Raw genomic sequence first — 16,520 nt, 5'->3', positions numbered from 1 at the left:
CCCTCATGATTTCACCCAATCTGCTTTGTGTATGTTTTTGCAGATAAACCTGATCCACCTGCTGGAACACCTTGTGCATCAGACGTACGGAGTTCCTCCCTCACTCTCTCATGGTATGGCTCCTCTTATGATGGTGGAAGTGCAGTGCAGTCCTACACTGTGGAGATCTGGAACTCAGTGGATAACAAATGGACAGATCTCACCACCTGCCGCAGCACCTCTTTCAATGTGCAGGACCTGCAGGCTGACAGAGAGTACAAATTCCGTGTACGAGCTGCTAATGTGTATGGTATCAGCGAGCCCAGTCAAGAATCTGAGCTGGTAAAAGTTGGAGAGAAACAAGAAGGTTAGTTTTAAGAGAAAAAAAATAATATCTAAATTCAATTAAACTCTATCTTAACAGTTCCCCAGTGAGGTCAGGTTGTACACACTCCATGTGTGCCTCTGTGCAAAGAATGCTTATGCCGCCTGTAAGTGTGCTGACGTACCTTTGCAGACTTAATGTGCATGTCTGAGCATTAAGTTTTGCATGCATCCAGTGTGGAAACTTGGCTTCAGGGATCCCAAACCCCTCCCTGTAGCCAATAATTCAACTACTGGCTTGCTGTGTGAGTGTTGGCTGACACACTTCTGTAGTTTAGTGCACAGGTAATGGGAGATGAAACCTTTCACACATATGTTACATATTCAGACTGCGCCCTGTTGAAAAATGTTTGGGGGTTTACCTGAAACTTAGTGGTAGATTCATTACACTTTATACTGGACACACCATGGAAAAACAAGCCATAAAGAGTACCCCAAATTTGCTTTTGGAAACAGTAAATGTGCTTGCTGTTAGCCAAGCACTGAATATGCAGCAGAAACTGGATTAGTCTCTCACACCTAGCTGTAGTTCCCATGCTTCAAATCCCAGCATGATAGAGCTCCTCTGTCCTGCTGCCCCTAGTACACTAATCTTGTGAATTCAAGGCATGTTGGTTTTGCAGCACTATGGATGCTAAAAATATTTTTGATTACAGGTTGCACATACCTGTAAAAATGTTTTCAGTATCTTTTGTCTCCTATTTTTTGCTAAGATCTTCCCAAAGGACTAATGGGAAGAGCTGGAGCATTTTAGAAATTGTTCAGAAACTGGTAATAAAACTTTAAACACACACAAAAATCAACATTATTTTTTTAAAACCAGATATTGAATGTTTGGTTTTTTTCCACACTCACATCTACCTACTGTGCAAGGATCACTTTGATAGTCATACCATACCAAAAAGCCCAGACCAGGAATACTGTATTTTGCCATTTTTCCTGTCTTTGAGGAGTGAACTGTGTGTTGTATATCTCCTTATTTATGTATGCAGGGCTTTGGAGTTTACTTGTCTCACATAGCCCTTGTGATGTTATCTTTTATTTTCACAGCAAGACAAAAATGATAGCAAGTGATGCAGCATCACACAACTGCGTAAGCCTCTCGAGACATTTCCAAACAAAAGCAAGTCATATTTCTCCTCAAGAGCTAAATTGGATGCATTCTGAGAAATCACTTCTTTCTATTTTAAAGATTTTAAACGTGATCTAAATCAAAATGCAGCTTCTCTTTAAAGGGAGGCAAATAACATTAGGAGCAGCAATAAAATTGAAAGGAAGCTAGATGGTATTAGCTCTTCATAACAAAATTACCTGTGTTTCACTGACTTCTTTCTTTAGATGAAGGACAAACACCTTCTAAAGTTGGGGACCTGACTCTTCCCTACATCTGTTTTTTCCTAGAATGAGGACTAATTGTACTGGACCAAAGCAAACAAGCTATTTTTAAGACTGAGAGATAGATTTAATAGAAAAGGGCTAGAAAGTGTATGAAAAATTGTGATACATACAAAACAAACAAACAAAAAAAAAAAAAAGCAAAGATTATTTTGAGTGAAAAGAAAATGTATTCTGTTTGCAGGAGGGTGGGTTGTCTTGGAGCTCTCAATGCCAGGGCTTCTTGACCTCAATTCTTGATACTGCAGCTAGCGTTGAGAAAGGGCAAGTCATATAAAACATGATTTTTCAAGTGTGTGAACTGGTGCTTTAATTAAGGCAGTGGAAAATGCATGTGTCCAGCACCTGTCAAAGTCAGGACTTTAAGCTGCCATGTATGTAAACACTTAGCTGAGTAACTGGGGATTTTCTGTTGCTGCCAGAAAGATTGATTACTGATTTTCATAGGGAGGTAGCCAGTGCATATTAGCAATCTCAGTATAACCTTAGTGAAGAAAGGCATGGCTAACGTTTCACTGTGCGTTTCAAGAAAACAGCTACTAACATAAGGCTATAAATTACAACAGATTAAAGTAGGCATTGCCATGTTTGAGGAAAATTTGGTACCATTGACTCACTTCTGAGAAAGGTTTTAACACAGCTACTCAGCACTTATCAAGCTCAGATATGTTCCAATTATCTAATTTAGGCTTCTACTGGTGGACCAGAATGTTTCTAGTTCATGGCTTCAATACAGTGTCGCTGCAGAACTGGGAACTGACTTCTTTGTTTAATCGGTATTTGGCAAACATTAACTACTGGCAGCATGGTTGGGATCAGCTCCCTTATGCAGCCCTTAAAAGGGGAGGAAAATGTGATGTGCTCTATGCAAGTGTGGTTTCCAGCTGAGGAAGATCTGAGGACAGCTACCCTTGAGTGGGGAAGGCTCACTTCCCTCCCTGCTCTTCTGGTAAATCACTGCACATCAGCTTATCTGTGCAAAAAAAAAAGAGAGACGGGCTTTAGTAACAGATTATACCTACTTGGTTGGCTTTGCCACCAGAATACAGATGCAGCATTATGTGTTGGATGTGAAAAAGCAATGCCCATGCATCAGACCAGCTATCTGCTCACCCTGCACCCTTTTTTTCTGCTGTTTTCTTCTCAGCTGCTGTATATAAGTCTATCCTTTAACATAATTAACAGCATCCAAAGTACTGCATCAATGTTTCAAAACATAAATGTGTTGGCACAGTGGGGATAAATCACTTGGTTAGGCTTGCACTCTACGATGCCAAAGTGCATCTTCAGCAGCTAAAGGGAGGATTGTATAGCTCACTGTGCAACTGCCTTTGCAGCTTTTCAAATTACGGTTAGTCACAGGTTGTACGAGCAAGCCTGAACAGTGTAAGCAATAGGTAACATCATTCCACCTAGAACCCCTTTCCCCTCATACCTGCAGGCAACATAGGGAACAACACACAAACCAGTGCTACTGACAGTTCGTGCACATGAAAATAAAAAATTAAAATCAAGACACTCAGGCCAGCTTTTACTCTGCCTTATGTCACTGGGCTTGCCAACATTTCTGCCTGCCTTTAAGTATGTCTGCAGAACTGAGGCTCCTTTTGGACATCAGTGATTTCAAAATTCAGCCGTGCACAGGAAAGTCCATGCTGTCCAAAGTTTCTAGACATCTGGAGCCTGAAAAATTTGTCTGGAGGCTTTTCAAGAAAACTTTTCATGTACAAACTTGCTTTACTTTCAGCTTTGCAATCCAAAATAATGCATAAAGAAGCTGAAAAAGTATTTGTCATTGAACCAGAAGGGTTGTTATTGATTTTAATATTTTGAATCTATTTTCTATTTCACTGAGGCATTCCTAAAGCTACTTCTTAAATGACTGTGAACTGATTCAGTATGCTGATGTTTCTAGCAGGCAGGTATGATAGACAAGTACTGCAAAACACGTGAACTTGATTTATTAAGAAATGGTGACCAGACTGTGATTGTGTAGTCAATAACCAAATAGAAGTGTTGAAGAGATTTTAATTATGAAGTTAATGCCCATCTTATTGTGAATAATTTAACTGTTATGTAAGTACCATAGCCTACATAATAAGTTATTCATGTCTTTTTATTTTCATCATAGAACTTAAAGAGGATGAAGTGGAGCTATCTGATGATGGTAAGAAATTCATATTTTAATCAGGACAAATGCAAATCTCTGGTTTGCATTCATGTTTTACAGAGGTTTTAATCATGGTCCTTAATATTTATTTGTAGAAGGGAAAGAAACTGAGGTCGAGTATCGAACAGTTACTATCAACACTGAACAAAAAGTTTCAGATGTCTATAATATTGAAGAAAGACTGGGATCGTAAGTACTGCATTGCACTTTTAAAGACGTGGAGTTTCCAAGGCTACCAGTCAATTATAAGGATCATGTGCAGTCATTCTTTGACAGTGTCTTGCACTTTCAAGATTCCAACTGGGCTCCTCTGTTACAGTAAAAACAGGTTTTAACGTATGTTGGCCTCAAATTCATAAACATCCTTTATTCCTATTAATTGATAATTTTAAATAGACACCATGCACATTTCTGGTAAGGAGAATGGAGCCCGCAAATGAATAAAGCTAGACGATGCATTCGTTTTTCAGTGCTCTAAAAGCTATCTGGAAAAAAGTACACATCGTGCACTTGAATTTCCATTATATCCATTAGTGGTAATAAGATTATCCTGCTCATGGGCTAGAATCTCTTTTGACAGCAGTCATAATCCCAAGAGCATTAGCAGTATTGCTCAGTGAAGGTCAATGATGAGCCTGGCCGTGTTTCTCAGTGCTCAAACTCATGGCTATGTGAATTGCATGCCACGATAATCTTTCAGTGATTTGTGCTGCTGGTGGTGCTGAAGGCCAAAGGATCCTCTATGCTTCCATTAATAAATCTTGATAAGTGTATTGTAGAAGTAGAATTGTACATATACAGCATGTAAAATATTATTATTGAAGCCTCTAGCATTCTGATTCTGATTTCACCTATATCCTATATCCTGCCCCTGAGTTGTCTCCTGTCTGCTGCCCCTTCAGAGGTGTATTACCTATAGAAAACTCTGTGCAGAGAGACTTGGGTGACATGAATTAAAGCCTGGTAGGACTCCAATTTTTTAACCTTCTTATATAAAACTTGCTAATTGGTATAATGGGGTGACTCTAAATGTGGCATTCATTCAAAAATTCTTGCAGATTACTCTACACAAAATCAGAACAGAACAGTATTTGATACTAAGACGTTTTTGTTTCAGAATGGTGTGGTTGTACTGGAATATTTAGTAAAATATTGCTACTCATGGTGGCCCATACATTTCAAAAACTTTTAATGGAAATAGCTGTATATTTTCAGGGGGAAATTTGGACAAGTCTTTAGGCTCGTTGAAAAGAAGACTGGAAAAGTTTGGGCAGGAAAATTTTTCAAAGCATATTCAGCTAAGGAAAAAGAAAACATAAGAGATGAAATCAGCATCATGAACTGTCTACATCATCCAAAACTTGTCCAATGTGTAGATGCCTTTGAAGAAAAAGCCAACATCGTTATGGTCTTGGAAATGTAAGTATAAAGCAGATCATACTAACAAAGGAAATAATGTTGAAAATAATTGTGCAAATGTACCAGCTTACCCAGATATGGGACTGTCAAAAGCTTCAGGATCTGCAGGGCCTGGATGGTTTTCACATCTTGTAAGTTTCTCCAATTACTTATCCAACTTGTTGAAACCGTGTAAGTGAATCTGTGTTGTATCTCCTAAAAATAAGAGAAGATGTGTTACAGCCTTTACTGTCTAGTTTGCTTGGTTTTTAAAGTACCCGGGGTGCTTTTCTGCTGCTCACTCTTTTATTGCCAACTTAGAAGAGGAGAGAAAAAAAGGTCAGCTGCAATTTGGGCATTCATTTAGAACCATATATATTTTTAAGGAAGAGAAAAAATCTTTTTTTCTTTAGGCAGGTCTAAATATGTATTGTAAAAGCTCAGGTCAGATTTTACTTAAACACTGATAAGTTGTCTTGTGCAGAGGATTGAATGTTGGTGTGTAAGAGACAGTAAGAGAGAAAGATATGCTTGAAAATGCAAACCTCTAAGCTAGATTCTAACAAAATAGTTGAATTTCCATGAAAAATTCAGCCAGGCAATTTTATAATGCCCAAGAGGTTTTAGGAATGCTTTAGTTTTCATCAAGTTCTATATCCAGTTTTTATGTTCTTAAGAGACCTTGAAGGATTAGTCTGATGTGTTTTTCCTGCAACAACATAATACTCCAGTTGCAAACCATTTATAATAAGGGAGTACTGTCTAAAAAATCTCCTCAGATGAACACAGTGAATGTTCTAAATCGATATCAGTAGATGCAGGAAGATTTATTACACTGACTGTTTCCCACCAAAAAAACCCTAATTAATGATGGTCCAGGTGTAGCAGTTGTAGAAAGGAATTTCTCCTTTACTTGAAAGTCATTGCACTCTTCATCCAAAGCTATACAATTAAGTAAAGCTGAATTTGAAGACAGCCTGTGTTGTTGTCTTGTTCTTGCTGAGTAAGATAGCAACACTTATTTTTTACCTCCCAGAAATCACTTGCCTTGAGCTACTTATGCTACACCACTATGGGAAGTAGCAGAGAAGCACCACAAAAGCAGTTCTGTCAAGCATCTCACAGGCCTGTGACATGGGTATCTTTGTATTTAAAAATGGAAGTTACTTTCTTACCAAAAAAAAGAAGGTTCAGAACATGTGCATGAACCAGAATTCATTATAAGAAAAGAACCCGCACAGCATGGGATGGAAAGTAATGGTCACTTCATAAACAATAATGACCAACATGACCACTGTTTACAGCATCCTTAACACACCTGCTTAGTGTGAATCCAGTACTTGTGGCCATAGCAGCTGGAAAGAAAATGGAATCCTGATCTCTGCTGATGGGTTTTCTTTCCAAAAGTTACATCAGTCACTGTTCTGCTGCCACACCTACTTCATATGTTGTCTGATGCAAGAAGCAGCAGCAGGTGTTCTGCTGGCTGGAAGTGCTAAATAAGATATAAATTGTTAGAAGCAAAAGAGTCTATGTATCTGTTTTGCTTGCTTGCTGGTTGCCTGGATTATGTGCTGTCCTGGGATAAACCATGACATGTGCTAACTCCTATAGCATATTTCAGAGACTGGGTCTGCATTATACAACCTTGGAACTTGTGTGCAAGAAAGGGTTTTCTTTTTAGATGATGGTAAGGGGAGCCCTACTTAGCTTGGAATTGGGATCTGGCAGACCTAATGGAAAACAAGGAAATGTATAAAGAGTTTTGAATAGCATATGGCTTTACACTCCATTAGTTCCCCCCTGCCAACAAAGGGGTTTTACTTTTTAAAAATACAGAAAAATGCAATCTAATTTAAAGTAATTTTGCTAACCAGTCTAACTAGGGTGTGATTTTAGTTTGGGGTGGCCACCTTTTCTGTCTTTTGACCCCCACACAAAGAACTTTCCATAGTGTCAAGAGGAGGAGAAGTGGTTCTTCAAACAGCAGGCAGGCAGGTGGTAGCAGCCTGCCCTGCTCTGGAGCAGGTCTGGGCAGCCAGTTGCTTGTGTGACACCTTTGTGCCAGATGACTCTTGGTAGCCTCTGTACAGTCACATGTTACCTGTTTGACACAGTCCCAGCACAGCAACTGAACCTGTACTATTAGAGAGCCACAGGTGGATCATCTCCGGTTTTGCTATTAAGCTAATAGTTCTTTGAATATCAAAGAAGTTGTGGGAAAATACCTTCAAAAATTCTTAATATCCAAGCTGTTCTCTTTATTCCCATCAGAGTCTAAATGCATGGATTTCACATAAATCAAACTCAACTGCCATCAGTCTCCTTTGAAACCAGATTTTATCAATGACTGGAAGGTAGCAACTCCCCCTCCACTATTAATAAGGAGTACATTTGGATTTTTTTTACCAATACTTATCCTAAATTTTTCATTTTAATTTTATGCCCATATATTTCTCAAAACTTTTTGAACTTCATCCTCTCTTCTTTTAATATCTGTCATGCCACTATTTTATACTGTTTGATTTCGTATTTATAATAAATTCACAATTTTTCGTCATTCATTTAAAATAAAACACTGGAATGATTCAAACCCTTGATGTGCTCTTCCTTGGAAACTGTCCCATCTGCCATTTGCTGGAAATGTAGGACAAATCTCAGGCACTTCTTTTTCAAATATAGCAATATACTGGTTCCACAACAAGCATCTCAGTGGAGAAAGAACATCTGAAAAGCAGCAGCATGTTGTGAATGGCATTCAGCACTGGGAGCTAAGTGCCTCAGAGTTTTTACATACTTCAGATAGTTAGTTTAATTTGACATAGATTAAAAGTTTATTGTATTGCAAATTAAGATTATTAAAGAAAAAAATCAGCAGTAAACTCTATTCCTCTGGTGTGATCTAAGTTGGTACAAGTCACTGAGGTTTTCTCTTCTTTTTTTGAAGTGAGATTTGTTAAAACACAGTTGAGTATTTGCCCTGGGTAACTCAAAGGTAGATTCTTCTCACCGTTCCTTCATGACCAAGACTTACAATAACATATTTTTAAAATGTGTATTCTGTGACCCTGTAGACAGGAATATTTTCCTCTGTGACCTCATCTAGAGAAGACTGAGAAGAGGAAAATCCAGCAAATAATGAGAGATTTAGATTCTGAACTAGTTGTGACTGTTTGAAGAAAGCTGACTTTTCCTTCTGTATATACGTAGAACGTAATTTACATTGGTTCAATTCAGCTTCTTAACCTGGCAAAAATTAAACTGGATTTGGCTCAGAATATACATACAAAATATGCATTCTATAAATGCAACTGCAGTTTAATCTAGTGATGATACCAGTGGGTCTAGAGGTCCAAAAGTAAAACCACTATGCAGATGTACTAACAGTAGTTAATTTCCAAATAATATGCTAAAAAGTGGTGCTTGAAACAACGGTAAAACTTCTGAAATTTTTTTGCTTTATGGATCTGAAAAGCAAGGCACTTTTTATAGTAAAAATAAGTCATCATTATCCATGTTAAACAGTCAAAAAAACAACTGGTATTTTTTTGTATTAGTATGGTTATAATTTGAAATCACAGAGTGCTCCAGATATACAACTATTTTGCATGCAGATGTTTTCATAAACACCTCCTTACTGTTAATGTCATACTGGAGTAACAAAAACTAGATCCCCAACTTACCAGAGCTGTTTATTCAACAGCTTTAACCATATTATTGACTTTATGTTACATACATACTATAATCCAATGTAACCTCTCAGTTTGTCAAGCATATACTATTCTTACTGTTTTCATGTCAATAGGAAACTGCAGTAGCATTTCTAATTATATGTTTTCTGAAACCTTATAGCCAAAGCAAGAAATGTGTCCAGAACTCCAGATGTTTCAATTTCAGTTTAGTACATGAGGGATATAATCATATATCTGCAAACCTGCAAACATTGCAAGGCCAGTTTTCAGTTGTGTGTTTTCTTTCCACAACTGAAATGTGCAATTACATTTGGCAATAAGCATGAATGCTGCAAAATATTAAGCCATATAAAGACCATGGAGCGTTTAATTTAGAACAGATTTCTAAAAGCAATCCTACTCTTCACTATTTGTTCCCTTCTATACGGGTCATTCACCTGCCACATACAAAAAATATCTCCCATCTTTGGACATAATCAGATAAATCAGTTGACTGATTACTCAGAATTTAAAAAAAACCCAAACCAAACCAAAAGCAACCAACCAAACAAAAAGAAACACACAAAAAAAACCCCCACACGACTTCAATTTTTCTTTACTAACTCTAGGTTAAAAATGTCCTACTTTAGTTCCACAAACAGTTTAATCCAGCAGCTTTTACCCTGGAAAACCAATTATTTCACATCTTAAATAAGCATAAAAATGGAATCGATCTGTAAGAAGTGTGATGATGGCTCAGCTAAAAATATCAGCGCTGAAAGAGTTGTGGGTTATATCCTTGTCCTGTCATAGCTAAGGAGGACATTCCCTCTGAGCTCACTTGGGTCAACCCTTTAAGCTTTGCATTCCAATTAACCATATATTTGAATTTTTCCTTCTTAAGCCTTTCTTTGTCACTCTCAATTTCCCTTCTTCCCAAATCTTTGCTCCTCTACTAGTTTTGTCCTTTTTTCCTGAGACCCATCCCATGTACTTTAGTTTTCTTTAGATTACGTTACCCACATTTATGTAATGATGGAACATAGTAAGAAAGGAAGCAGTGAATTGAGCAGTGTATAAACACATGTCAGCGGGGTGACAATCACATGGCACATGCTTTACTGCCAACTGCAGATGACTGAATCCTAAAGGCTGGATGTAAATCTAGCTACATTCCTGCCTGGGATAACAGGAACACTATGAGTGTTTCATAGTCCTAACCTGGTAAAGGGATTCAGAATGGAGAAAATCTATTGATTTATACTGCACAGAGGAGGTGATTCTTCATATGTGATCCTTGTGTCTACGGAAAATGCCATTGCAAAACATAGATTGTGTCCTGAAGTGACTATTGCAAGCTTGAATTATCTGTATTTCTGTAAAGGAAATAGTTTGATTACTTCCAAAATGAAAATGCTACAGAAGTCATCTTTTTATTCTGCCTTTCATAGGGTTTCTGGAGGAGAACTCTTTGAACGAATCATTGATGAAGACTTTGAACTTACAGAAAGAGAGTGCATTAAATATATGAAGCAGATTTCAGAAGGAGTTCAGTACATCCATAAGCAGGGTATTGTCCACTTGGATTTGAAGCCAGAAAACATTATGTGTGTCAACAAGACTGGTACAAGTATCAAACTCATTGACTTTGGACTTGCAAGAAGATTAGGTAATGACTTTTCTGCTTATTCCGATATGACATGGGGAAAAGGGCAGGACAAACAACAATTAATACTTCTTATTATATTATTTTGTGTATAAAGAGTAAGTAGACATGTTTTGTATAAAGATTTCTGGGTTTAGGACAAAAACAGAAAAGGGAAAAAGAACATACTTAAGAATGAGAGTAGGGCACCTCATCTGCAAGAGGAATTTGCAGTGAAGTGTATACAGTCTATCTGTTTCTATAGCTAGGGTATCCCTGTAGATTACAAGGTAAAATACAGAGGAGTAGGAGTGTTAACAAATACTTACATTTGCAAGAGGAAACCATAAACCACTACCTCTCTAACTGTAAAAAATAGAAAAAAACCTTGATCTTCATTAATACTACAAATCCTTGAAATTTTGTATCAGTAAGAGCTAGGGTGATATTCTAGAAGCCTTCCAGATATGAATAATTACATTCAATTTACATTTCCCCATCAGTTTTGTCATTTCTTATTCTAAACAGAAATGTATTGCCTGAGATGTTAAACAAGGGAGGAATTGTATAAAGACCTGTGTTTTCATCATGCTCAAAATTATTAAAATAAAATAGTGCTACTTCAAAATAATGCAATGGGACAGAGTGGGGAAGTTCCACTTGACAAGCTCCTCTCCTTCCTAAGCCGCTTTTAGCTGCCTCCTATCATTCATTTTGAGCTTTCACCATGCTCTGCAATTTGAAATGCAAAGACCCTGGAGTGTTCTTGTCTTCATATTGCTCAGCATTAATTCAGCTCTAAAAAGCAGCCCTCCACTGGTGTTTGTTAGTGTTAAACAATACCAGCATCACACACTGATTTTTTTTTTAATCTTGTATTTTCACAACAGAAAAAAAAATAAAAAAAAATCATTCCAGGAACTGAAAGGAGCTAAAATACTTCATGAACCTGTTACACTGGGACAGATGAGATTTGTGGCTCTTCTGCCATTAAAGTGACTGGAACAACTCGTATGAATTGCTGCTCTCTACATAAAGGGGCCCACAGCCAGATTCTTAGTTGTAGTCTTTTGCTGTCCCTCTTTAAACAAAATAATACTTATTAAAAAGTAGAACAATTAATGGTTTTTGTAAGAGTGCAGTTTGGAATTACAACCTTCTGGATTTTGTTACTTGCCTACATGCTGTTCATCCTACTTCTTTACACACTTAATAACAGACTACTGCATAGCCAAGAATATTATTTTACTAAAACAAACCAAAAATGGTATGATGAATGAATAGGGGATTTCTAGAGGATGTTCAGCTCCAAAAGTTGCATGAATCTTGGTCTCAGGGACACTGCGAGCTCTGAGATGAGGTGTTTATTCCATTCATTAAAAAAAAAAAAACCAACAAAACAAACAAACAACAAAACAGAGAGATTGCTGCCATCTATGATCCTTCACCAGTATGGAGCCAATAGCTTTCTGGGAGCATGAACTGCATTTTGTTCTTGTTGAGGAAACAGACGAACTGTTAAGTAAGTTCCAGTGCTGCACTTTTTTTATCAGAGGCGTGTGAAACATTTCATCCCATTATGTCCCAGCTGTCAGCCTGAAAACTATACATTTATTGCTGAACTTAGTGGATTTCAACAAGAAGAGATGTAACGTAACCACAGAATCACCCTTTCATAGGAATTTATTCAACTACCTTTTCAACTTCAAACCACAGTTCAATTCACATTTAGCAAAAGGAAAATCCTGTTTTCAGTAGCCTCTTCCTATCCACCAGCTTTTCAATTTTTCTGTTAATCTTCTGGCATTGCTGTGTATTGCATGGCTGACACTAGCTTCTGAGCTGCTATCGTCATGCCACATGTAGTAACTCTCTAACCTATAAATAGCTTTTCTTGATGTAGAAGGATGAGCGCTATGGGCACTGCCACTGATTTTGATCTTACAATAATTTACATTAATTTTGCTTAATGTGTTGATAATTCTTACAAAGTTAAATTATAGGTATTTGCTGTTTCTTTCATCAGTCTGCCACTCTGGATAACTTGGTGTGTGTGGCATTTCCATAGGAAGACAAAGCGTCCTCCCATTCCATGCCCATAAAGCAAAAAGACTGTGTTAATCATGAAGATGTTCATAACATTTCAGTTGAGATTTTTTCTGAAAGTAGAAAACAATTTTTACTTTTTCACTTACTTGCAAAAATCGACAAAAACAGTTTTCACAAAGTACCCTTTTCCTGCCATTTGTCTTATGTCGTGCACTGAGGTCACATTCCTCCACTTGTGTTCCTTTAAGCCTTCTGATTTTGAAATTAGCTGTCAAATTCATTTTGGCTTTGATAGATGTTGGACTGGAACACTCAGAGTATGGAGCTGACCCTGACTGAGCAGAAACTGCTCAACCAAGGGACTGCTGAAGGGAACAGTGGCTGATTTTGCACTTCACTTCTGAGATTTACTTTTTTGCAACTAGTGCAAATTAATGTTTCTAAATAGTCAGTGTTTTGATCAGTTTTAAAGGAATTAGGATCAGCTCCTTCTGCAGTCATCTTCTACAGCTAATTAGTTCTCTTGCACTGTCAGGAAATACCAAAGCTGCAGAGGGATATTTTCCTGACCTTTTTTGGTGTGCTGAGGAACACATGTAGAAAATTGTTTAAGATAAACTTCTTGAGGAGAAAAAAGAATGGGTTTTGAGTACTGTAAAGATAATTTTTTTTTAATCAGTTGATTATACACAGTGCTAGCAACCCTTTCCAGCTAGCTTGTCAGCTTTTTGTCTGAGCTAAGGGATATCCAAACAGAGATCCTACTTGTGTACCAAGCTTCTAAACAGCTGGGTAAAGATTTGACGTATTATTGCATTGAAAAGGTCTATTCCTTTCTTTTTTCTTTTATACACAGAAGCACTGTATCAGTGGTTTCACACTGTATGCTTGCACTCAAATGCCATGTTTTCAAAAAAACATTTCTCTGACCTATGGGCAGCACATTTCATACACCAGCCTTTTGCATACACAGTGGCTCACAGCAGTTTACACAGTGCACAAAAAAGCCTCCAAACTTGGATGTGAAAATCTGAGCCTGAGATTTGGACGATTGTGATGAAGCTTTTAGAAAATAGGTTCTTTGTGACAAATTTCAATAATTTTTCATAAGGACAGTTGGGAAAAAATGTAGATGTAGATGTTGACCTAAAAAGAAGGCAAATGGGAAGATGGGATCTCAGGATTCCCATCTGTGCTTGGAAAAGGACAGCTGATCTCTCACTCCTTACTGTCATCGTAGAGAAGACCTTGCTCTTGTTTTAGGCTAAGTCAGTTTAGACCAGGTATTGGGAAAAGGATCCTATTTTTGGCAGGGGGGTAAGAAAACTGGTTATGTGAGTGTAGGGATATTGTGGAACAGCTCTTGAATGTGCTTTCTAAAGGCTAGTCAGACATCTGGCAGGAAGGTCTTGATGTTGGTGAACTTGCATGGGACGGCCCAGGTAATTTCCTGGGGCTGCTCCCTGGCATTCTTCTGTCTGTTCCTGTCTCTAGAAATGGGTACTTTCTGCATGGAGTGGTCTCTGAAAGCAGGGATAATGTGAAAGTGAGGTTTCTGCGATTAATTTACTATCACCATACCTGAGAAGAGCAAAAAGGGTTTCACAGCATTTAAAATGGGAAACTGGCACGTCTGCGAGTGAATTACCATTGTAGTGCTCGAAAGTTGCCTCAAGCATGCTGTTCAATTATTAGGCAAGTTATTAACCTCACATACCCTTCAATTTTCATCTGGTAAGATGGGAGATTTGCATACCTTGAAGAGTACTAACGGGCATATGATTACATTTTATGAAATGGCTGAACAGCTTTCAATGTTTCAGTGGAGGTAACTGCAGGTGTAGAGTCAGTACTGGGATCAGCATTTATGTTGCAAAACTTGGGAGAGAAAGTTCTGGTAAATAAAAAGTATACTGTAAAGATCCAGTGTTGTGGACAAGTAGCTTCTGTTGTAGTCTTCTCAAAACGTTGATCTGCTGGGTTTTAAGGTCTTTGAAGCTTTTCTTTTTATTATAGAGCTGCAAAATTCTGTACTTGTGGTAACCTTCACAGGAGCAGGATTAGAATCTGTTACATCTGTTATTCTTCCCATTCAGATCTGTTTTGGTTAGATTATAATCTGTTAGGGAAATGGATGATTTCTCACTATGTCATTCTACTGGCCTAATCTGGATGCAACTCTTGCACAAAAGATGAACATAATGCAATCAATAATTGCCCTATCTAAGTTTCTATCTAAATGACTTGTGTTTCACACTATGACTACAAGTTAGACGTATCACTCATACTTGCACACTGGCAGTGTAAACTGGCAATACTAGGTTCCGAACAGGTTATTACTCTACCTTCACCACTGTATTTTCCAGTAGAGAAATACTGGTGGGTCAACACAAGAAAGATAGAGTGAGTTCATGTGTCCCATGACCTCATTCTTTCAGCTCATATTACCAGCATTAACTTCATTGTAGATCCTTCTACAAGCATCCACATTGTGTTTAAGCAGAGCCAAATGTAGGACACCTGTGCTACAGGCCAGCTGAATAGAAGTTTGGAGTGGCAGCTGACGACAAAGCAGTTGTAGTTCCCCTTCACCACTCTGGAGCTCCACCAGGCAAGCCTGATGCTGAAAGCAGGCTCCAGCCCAATTTTACTGTCAAGGTAGTGATCTGACAGGTGTATGTCATCTGCTGCTTTTCTTATTTCACCACTGACCTGTGCCACTTCCAATTTCAGAGATGTGCAAGCCAGTACTAATTTTCTTTCCTGTTTAAACTATAAGAAATGTGTTGGATTAAAATAGCTATTATTATGATTTTGTCACTACTGTTTCTCCTTACCACATGATCCTTGAGCTTTGATAAATCTTAGATAATTTGTGAAAACTTCAATTTCCTTCTAACACTGGAATCCTGAAGTCCTCTTGTGCAACTGCTAAAGTGATGAAGGCTCAAATGCTTTTGTACTTCAGGACAGACAAATATGAATTAAACACTAGAAGTTCTCTTCTTTCTTAGACTTGGTCTTGTGGAAACTCCTTAAGTTGGAACCTTCTTATTATGTGCTTTGTACAGTGCTATGTGATAGGATAAATAATTCTTTATTGCTATACAGGCACCAGCTAAGAAAATAACAGTTCTGGCACGATTTTTTTTTCCTGATAAGGATTTTTAACAAGGTCACAAATATGAAACCAAACTGGTTTTCATGTTACTGGGGAATAATTGAGGTTTTTTTAATCTGTATGTAGCAGTTAATGGTTTTGTTTTGCATTCTTCACAGAAAATGCAGGTTCTCTGAAAGTTCTCTTTGGGACACCTGAGTTTGTGGCTCCAGAAGTTATAAACTATGAACCTATTGGATATGAAACAGATATGTGGAGTATAGGAGTTATCTGCTACATCTTGTGAGTATCTTTGCTATAAACACAAATCCTGACAGTTGCTGAACATACAAAATTTCCATCAACTTCTGAATTCTCCAATTTTCACACCTTTTGTATTATAATTAACAGCTCCAGCATGTTTAATAAAAATTCTCTGTTCTCTGAAGGGTGCAATTGGCAAACTGCAGAACCAGCAGTTCTGGAAATCCAGTCATTTAGTGTTGTACATCTTACATCATGAACCAGCAATGCTTCATCTCATTTAAAAAGACAACATGACAGTATTTTATTACTAATTTTAAACTATTTCTCCTTCCCAGATGCTAAAGAGAAATGTTTGGGCATGATAATTTCCATTCTTTTATTCCCAAGTGTGAAATTTTTTGTGAAATTTTGGGGTTGTCTTATTCAGATTATATCCCTTGTGGGACAGACTGAAGCATCCCA

The 16,520-nt window shown here is 37.7% G+C and overlaps 1 protein-coding gene across 2 annotated transcripts in view; it reads left to right on the top strand.

The window, feature by feature from the left end:
* Positions 1-16,520, top strand: part of MYLK (myosin light chain kinase) — a 74,738-nt gene that overhangs the window by 45,097 nt on the left and 13,121 nt on the right. For both annotated transcript variants that reach the window (XM_010016330.1, XM_010016329.1), the window contains exons 7-12: positions 44-346; positions 3,890-3,925; positions 4,024-4,117; positions 5,144-5,347; positions 10,449-10,666; positions 15,971-16,094. In XM_010016330.1, the coding sequence (XP_010014632.1) occupies positions 44-346; positions 3,890-3,925; positions 4,024-4,117; positions 5,144-5,347; positions 10,449-10,666; positions 15,971-16,094 (979 nt within the window). The remainder of the gene's footprint in view (positions 1-43; positions 347-3,889; positions 3,926-4,023; positions 4,118-5,143; positions 5,348-10,448; positions 10,667-15,970; positions 16,095-16,520) is intronic.

This window comes from Nestor notabilis, unplaced genomic scaffold, assembly GCF_000696875.1.
Source record: "Nestor notabilis isolate BGI_N333 unplaced genomic scaffold, ASM69687v1 scaffold8316, whole genome shotgun sequence".
Classification (NCBI taxonomy): Eukaryota; Metazoa; Chordata; class Aves; order Psittaciformes; family Psittacidae; genus Nestor; species Nestor notabilis.
Note: the sequence above shows the minus strand (reverse complement) of the source record. Positions and strands in the feature narration are given on the sequence as shown.